Genomic DNA, 9,722 nt, shown 5'->3' on the forward strand with positions numbered 1-9,722 from the left:
TTTCACGTAAATTTTATTTTTAGAATTGGTAAAAAAAATCACATAAATAAACATTTTTTACCACGCAAGTTATTTTTTACCAGTCGTAAATGAATCATTTACACGGTAAATGATTTATTTACCACTCAAATTGCTATTTACGTCAAATAATTTTAAAATATACTATTTACTTAATTTAGTTTCAAAAGTCTACTATTTACAACAATTTCCCCCGCTTCCTTTTAATTCCTCGGAAAACACCGTCCAAAACCAATTATGTTATGTGTAAAAAAATAATCTGCTAATGAATTTACTTCTTTTCCTTTACGTTTTCTGGCTCTTCCTTGCAGAGAAAAAGCACGATAAAAAATTTCCTAATTTCTTGAGAGTAGTCAATCTTCTAAAGACAGATCCAATTAATCTTCTCTGTGAAGAAATAAAATAAGATAAGAAAATTCTATGAAAGAAAAATTCTGAATCACTATCAAAATATACCTATCTCAGAGGCCTAAAGTTAAATGCCAGATAAGAGTGGTTAAGATAAAAAGCAAAAGGCTGGAAAAATAATATTACTATAATTATGATCACAAGACAAGAAAAAATGTTAAAAATTTAATGGAATTTTCTCCTATCCTCAAGCATCCACTCCCTAGAAGGGATTGAATACCGTGACAAATATAGAAATTACAAAACAAGGATGAAATAAATGGTTACTAATGGAGGTTTTCTAACCTTGGTGACGTAAAAAAAATCCTAAAAATCCTCAGCTTCTATGTTTATCCTAGATGCACTCTTCAGACTTTCCCGTCGAGTTCAGCAGATTCGCCGTGCTTTTGTTGTCTACTTGTAGAAAGAGAGAGGCTTCTGCGCTCTTTTCCGCCAGGCTTAGAAGAGGCGTTGCCATACCAAATCATCCCGACTACCGCAATGACCATACCAAAAACGACTTGTAGAGTCAGACCTTCTCTCCCAAAGAAAAAGAACCCCATGATCAACACAAGGATTGTCTTCATATGGCCGAGTACTTGGAAAGTTACAGCAGTAAACCTGCCAATGCAGATGAACTGGCTGAGGTTGGTTCCCACTGCGATACTACACGACAGAAATATGAACATCTGCAGACACAACAATGCAGAGAGTTGTGATTCCTACAGACAGAATATCTTAAAATACTTTTAGTCCTTAATTGCACTTGTAGCCACAAGAAAAAGACAAAAGACAAGCGAGGAATGCATAAAAAAAGAAAATGCACCTAAATATGTAGACAAAAGACGAAAGTTGAGGAAATAAAAGCTCAGAGAAAACAATTTTTCATGTTTCGGTTGCTAATTTCTAAATTTTCAAGTTATTTGCCCTCGTGGATGAGGTAACCACATTTAATAAGCATGCAAATTCTGCTAATACTTACAATGGCAGGTGTAAACAGAGTGAAAATGATCAGATCAACATTTAAATCAGTAAAGCTCTCAGGAGTAGTCAAAGGAAGTACGGTGGGTCTGAGTAGTGTGTATATGATAGTTTTCGTTCTTTCCTTTCTGCACTTTTTTTCTTTTTAGAAATTTTCGTTTCAGCATTCTTTTTGTTCATTGAGGATTGCTCGTCCCCTTTCCTTTATATTTGATTATATTATCAAGGAGAGGAAGTTGTCTTATCAAAAAATACAAGATGGAAGATACTACAATTTCAGAAATAAAGAAATATCCAAGTAAATTAGACAAATGAGACGTAGGCAGTGCGTCAATTACGCGATACCAAACTCTTGCAAGTGTGTATGTAATTTAAAAAAAAAATGGAAAACAACCACACACACACACACGCACACATTATTGCTGTGTGTATAGATGTATCTATAGCTAAAAATCACGAGGAGATTGTAACCACTTCATTATCATGGCTATATGCTTACTTGAACCAATATATGAATCCCTGTAATTCTTAGGAGGCAGTAACGTTGTGATTAAAGTTTTTAATTATTATCTCTTGTGAAGATTGAAACTCACAATATCTTGTAAAAACTTTGCCATATATCATAAAGATGATGACACTATATAAAAATTGCCATTGAAAAAGAAAAATGCATAATTGATTCAATACTTACCAGAGAGGCTAGGTTATAGTTGTAGGCATCAACTCTTTTATTTGTCAACCAATAGTCAAGGAAGGGGCCTAGAATCAAAAGTGACGCAGCCTGGGCTGGTGCGGTATGTCCCAAGAGGTTGAAAGAACCAAGCGAATACTTCCGTTGGAGGAAGTGCACATACTTCAAACAAGAATTAGATAGGAAAAACAATCAGATAAGCCACAATGAGAAAGTCCAGCAGAACTGAGAGAAATTAGAGTTTTAGAGAACTCTCTAGATAAGTTTGGCAGGCCAACGCTGCAAGCCAATGAGCATTTGGCACCAATGAACACATAAGGCGTACTCATATATCATGTTGTATTCCAGCTAAATCAGCCCAAAAAGTCTGATAAAGCTCAAGAACCATATGCAAGATCTTTTTCAACAATTTTGTTTACACAAGTCATTTCAACCAAACATCACTCACTATAGTTATGGAGGGTTAACACTTGACTGTATGACTTCAGCAGTTTTAGTAGTTGTATTTTGTTTTTCTTTCATTCTTTCTTTAGTGCCTTTCCTTTTCACTGTGAAGAGTTCTTGCCCGTGTTTCCTTTGTCATTTCTTTTATTATCAATGAAAGGTTTTGTTTCTTACAAAAATAAATAAATAAATAAAATAACTGAAATATGAACAACTGTGTTTGAAATATGTAGGTGTGCGGAAGAGAATACTTTAAGGAATAAAAACTTACATACTGTTGTAGTGAAGTGCTCCAAACAGCAATAAAGGCAGCAATGAAGCCTCTGGTGTTAACACTCACATCAGTGACAGTGCAAACACCAACACCCAAGAGAACAACTGCTATGCTTAGTTTTGTGTCTCTTGAGTAACGGATTTTGTCCAAAACAACTTCCAATAAACAGGACACAGGAATCATACTCAGCTTTGCAATCTGCCAGATTATGTTGAAAGAATATGTAAAACCCTCTAATTATAACTAATTAATAGCTAAAACCCAATTGCGCCAAAGTTAAAATATACCTGATAGAATCCTACAGAGTTCCACATTAGACTAACATTCATTCCAACAATGGAGAAGTTAGCAAAGAGAACAAATTTCAGAAGCTCTGGGAAAGGCAGATGAGATGGTTGGATATATCCTAACCATCTAAGGACAACCGTCATAAGAGTAGTGGTGGCAAAATGCATACCAGTTAATGTCGTTGCTGCAACAAAATGAGAATACTTAGTTTATAAAGCAAGTGTATGGCCATTTAAGTAAAAACTTAGTAAGAGGCCGCAAGAAAAGATCATGCTCCATCAGCCAACTCCATCTAACAATTATTTAAGGGTCAACAGCATAACCATCAATCTACTGCTTTTCCAGTTAAAATTATTCATTAGTGGTTAGTTTTCAATAATCATAATATCATACAAAGTAATTAGTTAATTTCAGCGGCGTCTTTTAGAACTGAAAACCGATCTCACTGTACCAATGCCACGTTTTCATGGTGTACCAAGCCTTTGTTGCAAACCAAAACGTAGAACTTCGAGAGAACTTTTTCAAGCATGAGGTCATTTTTAGCAAATTGAAGTTGAAGGAAACTAAATACCATTCTGTTTTCATTATTTGGAGGGAAACGTACTTTATAGAAGCGTATCACATAAATTAGGAGTCGTTTGCATATTTAGAAGAAACAAACAAAAAGATGAAGAAGATTGCCACTTTTATAAAAGCATCACAAAAAAGAGTGGCAAAAACTATGTTCTCTATAGTTTCTAGTAATAGTAAATCGAAGATGAGGTGTGAAAGCCTAGCAACTTTATAACTCAAGCAAGAACTGAGGAGAACAAGACCATTACAGAGCCCACAGATATAAGCAGAGGAAGCTGGAGAAAAGAAAAAGAGAGAAGCAAACAGCTGAAGGGTGACCACGAGAAGAATGGATTTGCTGTTATAAACTTAAAAAAAACATAGTACAAAGCAGAAACCACTAATGTTGATCCCCAGTGATAAAGCCTGTGGCAAATAAGAAACACCTTCTTCCTTTATTGATAATGGAAATCAATACAGAGGAAAGAGACCAAGTGTCCTCAAGAAAGCTAAAACCAAAATAGAAAAAACAGGTTAAAACAGGACAACTTCCGTCTTGCTAACAATATTTCGAAAAGAAAATAAAATGAAACCGGTGGTCAAGAAAAATAATCACAAACCCATTACACTTTATTCAGGTACAAATACAATTATGAGTTCCCATACACTAAACACGGATCCTCACAGGTTCACCATCTGATCTCAACTCAAATATCGTTTTCTCAAACAAAATCAGTTTAACCGTAACAATAATAGTGAACAAATAAAAACAGTACTTGTTCATAAGAGTATTTCCCATATTTTAGAGACTGATTCAACATAGACAAAAAGGTATTCCAAAAAAAAAAAAAATTATAATAACAAGGTAAAAAAGCATAGTAGTGAAGGAACATCAAGATAAAATGATGAACAGAAATTACCAAAACTGAAGCCATAAGTAGCCATAAGAGCTTTGTTGACAATTATTATCCCAACAGAAGTGACGACATTGAACATCCATGTGGCTGCATCCACTGCTGCCTTCTTATCAGCCTTGCTAGCTGGAGCCATTTTTTTATGCTTTTTCGTTATTGATTAATATCGTTTTTATCTCTCAGCCTCCATAAAGAAAACCACTCACGTCCATAAAAAGTCCAACAAGTCCTCCACTAGGTCTTGCAACAAACTACTCTGAAAATAGATAAACAAATAAATAATAAGGCAATAAATAAGACTACACAAATTTCATAATTGGTCTGAAACTAGGTACCAAGAGCAAACAATATATACAATCTCCAAGCAGAAAACAACAATTGACACTAATCAGTTCCAGAATCCGCAGATTTAGTTTTTCTAATTACCAAGAGTGAATGCATTCAGATATCCGTAGCTAGATTTAAGATTTATGTACCAAAAGATGTATCAATACATGCTGAATTTGTATAGATTAATCACTCTGCTTAGGGCACATATGTTCCTACTATTATGGGGGACATGTAGGGATAATGTTGCAACTACTCAGTACGTTTTCGAGTAAGGACAAGATCCATCATTTATCAAAAAAAAAAAAAAAGGTACTAGTTCATCATGATAACTAATTAATTATTAACACATCATTATACAAAGGCATTTTCATATATATATTTATATATATATATATATAGATATATATATATATTCAAAAAGAAAAACCATTGTATGTAGTTGTAGATCCATACTTGACATAAAATATATTCAATAAATTATCTACCACCAAAAAACTCGTAATTTTGTTGAATTATTTGCCTAGCTCCATCCAGGTCAGAAATCACAACAGGGAAAACAAACTAACACGAAATGGAAACAATCACCATAAATCAAATCCACTCAAATTCCAGATCAACCACATTATGGAACTGGAGAACAGATCCAAATCAGAATTGAAATACGAAAACCTCAAAGACGAGTACAATTCAGCAGATCTGATAACGAAAAAACTGATCAAACACCAGGAATTTCCGAATCGCAAACAGGAATCGAAAACTCACCGTGGTAATTGAATTGAACTGAATTGAATCCAGAGAGCGAGGACTGGGAGTATGGCGAGACAGTTTGTGATGCAAATAGTAAAAGAGAGAGAGAGAGTAGAGAGAGAAAGGGGGATTTTGGAGTTTGGTTGTTAAGGTGATTGGTGTGGTGTGTTTTTAGTTTAGTTTTGGCATCCCGAAATAAAATGTATCTCCAGATTTTAGAGTGAGAATGACTGAATGAGTGAGAGAGAGACAGAGAGATTCCGTTAGGCAACGAAGAGCTCGTGGAGGTGTATGTGATGTGTTACCGCCACCCTATAGGGAGGAAACGACATCATGTAAATGAAATGTTGGTTTATTTATGGGAAGTTTGTTGAACTTAAACCTGGATTTTTGTCTTTTATCCTTATTAATATCCTTTTAGTTAATATATTTATTTAATTAAAAAATAGTAATTAAGAATAAAAAATAAAAATTAATTGTCTCTTTTTTCTATTATTTATTTTTTTAAGGTGAATTAGATAGTGATTAGTGATCATAATCACCCATGTGGATGGGGTTCCATTTCACCAATTCGAGTTTTCAGTTTTAAGTTTCTACAGTAAAAATTCTCAAAAAATGTCACATCTAATTTTTTCTGTTACAGTGAAAAGCTCTCAGAAAATGTCACATCTCAGCTCGAATTAAAAATTCGAATTCACGAAGTGAACGAGGCCTTTATAATTTCTGCACCAAATTTAGACTTTTTTCTTTTTTCTTTTTCCTACAGCTTATTTTAAATAATAATTTGGTAAGTTGAGAAAAGAAATAGTTAGTTCTTTGATTATGAATCTGTTCTGGTGGTTTTTTCTTCTCTTTATATTTTTTTTTCAAATAAAAAAACAATATTTATATGGGTTCAGGGTAAAATCGCAAATAAGATGAACTCAAAACTCTAGTATCGTGTGCAATTGGTCTCACAGTAATAAATAATGCAAGTTGTGGAAAATAAAGAGCATGGGATAGAATGGTTTACCTCTAAGAAAAATATCTAAAAAGTTTGTAAAACATAAAAAAATAGATTTTGAAGATTTTCCATAATCATGATTGGTCTCACAACGCTGTATTAAAAAAATTAATTATTATCTATTGACATATTTTCATATGTCGTAGGGTTTATGCCTTTCACTTTATTAATAATAAATAAAATTATTATGATTTAAATTTTAGTAGGCACATATATGTATTCATGTACTCAACCACTTAAATTAGCCTCAATTGATTAATTAATTTCTTTTATGATCAAGAATTTCAAAATGTTTTGATTATTCTTACTATTCTCCTTTTAAATCAAAGAGCGGGTAAGTACAGTTAAATTTTCTCAGAATTTTTAACGCTTCAAGAACATGGATAAAAAATCTCCTTCCAATCCTTTTTGGTTATGAACAACCCGAAATGAGTGTGCTTGACTGTTCTCGAAAGAGACCAAAAAAATGTTGTTTTATAAGGAAATTTTTTAAAAAAGAAAATGAGACAAATATTCACTCTTTATTTTTACTCTTTATTTTTAATTAATACTCTTTTAATCAAATATTATATTAGTCAAATAATATTAATTAAAAATAAATAATAAAAATCTAGACTCATACACTTCTAAAATACGTTTGGTTTATGGATTAGAAGAATCATAAGATTATAATCATTTTTAATTTACGTGTATTTTTTATGAGAGAAAATACTGTAATGAATTATGAATCATGATTCGATTCAGGGTAAATTCCCTTACCAAACCAGTAGATTTTGAGCCTAGATCTTTGGCCCAGCCCAGTGTAGGCCAATAAATGGCCTTCGGGCCTGTTGGACTCGGCTCAAATTGATAGCTCCATATATCTCATATTCTCTTTATTCCTCTATTTTTTAAAATGAGTATTTATATTTACACTTAAAAAAATATATTAATACATCCACCAAATTATAATTTATATTTATTATAATTTTATCCTACATTGTAATTAATATCCTCATACATCAACCATAAATATAAACGGTATTGCTTTTCAAAAAAAATAAAAAAGCATACACCCACGTCATTATAATAAGAAAGTATTTTTTAAAGAATTAAAAAAACAACGTAACGCACAGAAGACAATTTGGAACATCACATACTTCAAAGCATTCTTCAAATGAATAACCTTTTTTTTTTTGTTATAACTAATTTTATTTAATAAGAAATTGTATTTAATGATGATGAATTTTGTAGAACGTTTAAAAAAAAGAAATGCAATAAATTTTAATCCTTCATTATTTGAAGAATAACATACTTGATTGTTCTCTGAACTCTAATATAAAGATTAAAAAAAAACCTAACATAAAGTTAGGTGATAAATGAAAAAAAAAACTTTAATGTATATAAGAACAATAATTGTTTGAAAAACTGCAGCATGCAATGGTATATTAGTAGTATTATGTGCGATTTCACAGTCATTGTAGGAGTCAAAAGAATTATCAGTACAAAACGAAAAACTTAAGCTAAAAAGTTTATAAATAAAACTGTTTCAAAATAATAACACAAGATGTTGTATAGTTTTTCATGAACCAAATCAAGATTAAAATTAGAGTGGGAGTATAAGAGGGGTTAAATTATGTATTATAAAAATAATATATGCATTAACAGAGTATTAATTAGTGGGAATACTTATAAATTTTTGAAGTGCAAATATAATCACTCTTTCAAATTTTTTGTGTAGGTCTTTGAGCGTTCACAGAGACATAAACTATTAATAAATCAGAAGATTTACGAGATTCACATTGATAAATGACAACGATTGATGGCAATGATCACGCGGTGATAATTATAAAAATAAAAATAAGAATTTTATTGTAGGATATGTTGAAAAAAGAAAAACCTACCACAGTACTTTATTTGTATTAGTATTAACGTATCTGATCTATCATATTTACATACTTTTTACTTTATTGTATTTTACATACCGTTCAGTTCGTTAATTCGAGTTTTTAATTTAAATTTAGATGTGATTTTATGTGAAAATTTTATACTGTAGCAAGAAAAAGTTAAATATGACTTTTTATGAGAACTTTTAATTATAGCAAAATTAAAATTAAAAACTCGAATCGATAAAATGAACGATACCTAAGTGATTCTATTGCCACAAGAATTGAGTTCATTGCATTGGCGCACCTTGACCTTTCAGCGTCTAATAACTTTTGGACACTAAACTTTCAATTTTAATAAATAACACCTTATATTTTAAAATTCATTGTATTTTGGTCCAATAATTAACGGAGGTTAATTAATAGACAAAAATTGCCCTAAATTCTTACACAACGCATTCTAAATTTTTCGTTGGTTGACAAATTGAATTACGAACTATTTCAAATTTTAGTATTTCATTCCTTGATTGCCATCTATTAATTGACATCCCTAACTACAAATGTCAAGGATTATAAAATTTTAGATTCTAGTGTTAAACGTAAAAGTTTGAGTTTGTTTGGTAGGATTAAAAAAATAAATTATCAGTAGTTTTTTAATTTTTTAGTTGTCATTTATATTAAAAATTATTTGTTATATATATTTTTTAATTTAAAGTGATTTTAACTAAATTTAGCAAAATAAGGATGTTTGGTACATAGATTCGTTCCTTGATTCGAATCATAGTTCGTGGTTTGTTACAGTATTTTTTCTCACAAAAAATACACGTAAATAAAAAATAATTATAATCACATGGTTCGAATCTATGAACTAAACGTCTCAGACATTAGTAACGTATATGATGTTTATTTTAAGAATTCATTTTTGATTCTAAATTATAATTTTTAAATTTTTATAGTATTTTTCTTTTAAAAAAATTTAAAATTTAAAAATTAAAATTTTGATTTATAGCATGTACCAGAAGTGTTCCTGAACCTAATAGGCAAATGACGTGTCCTTGCTTTAACTTTTGCTCCGTAACATGGTAAAGTACAAAACGCCCACAGGGCGCACACAACACTGCACCAACACAAACAAATTCACTTCCTTAATTTTCTCCTTTCTATTACCTTCTCTTTCGTCCGATCTTAATTCTATTCACTTCTGATTTTTTCCTTCTCTTTCTTCCGA

At 31.3% G+C, this 9,722-nt stretch overlaps 1 protein-coding gene across 1 annotated transcript; it reads right to left on the reverse strand.

The window, feature by feature from the left end:
• Positions 1 to 519: 519 nt before the first annotated feature.
• Positions 520 to 5,975, reverse strand: LOC21406543 (UDP-rhamnose/UDP-galactose transporter 6). The gene is made up of 6 exons (XM_010099347.2): positions 5,642 to 5,975; positions 4,556 to 4,805; positions 3,083 to 3,267; positions 2,793 to 2,993; positions 2,078 to 2,239; positions 520 to 1,094 (listed from the first exon to the last, which is right to left on the reverse strand). The coding sequence occupies exons 2-6, from the start codon at positions 4,683 to 4,685 to the stop codon at positions 774 to 776; spliced, it is 999 nt and encodes a 332-aa protein (XP_010097649.1). The 5' UTR covers positions 4,686 to 4,805; positions 5,642 to 5,975; the 3' UTR covers positions 520 to 773.
• Positions 5,976 to 9,722: the final 3,747 nt, after the last annotated feature.

This window comes from Morus notabilis, unplaced genomic scaffold (assembly GCF_000414095.1).
Source record: "Morus notabilis unplaced genomic scaffold, ASM41409v2 Scaffold75, whole genome shotgun sequence".
Classification (NCBI taxonomy): Eukaryota; Viridiplantae; Streptophyta; class Magnoliopsida; order Rosales; family Moraceae; genus Morus; species Morus notabilis.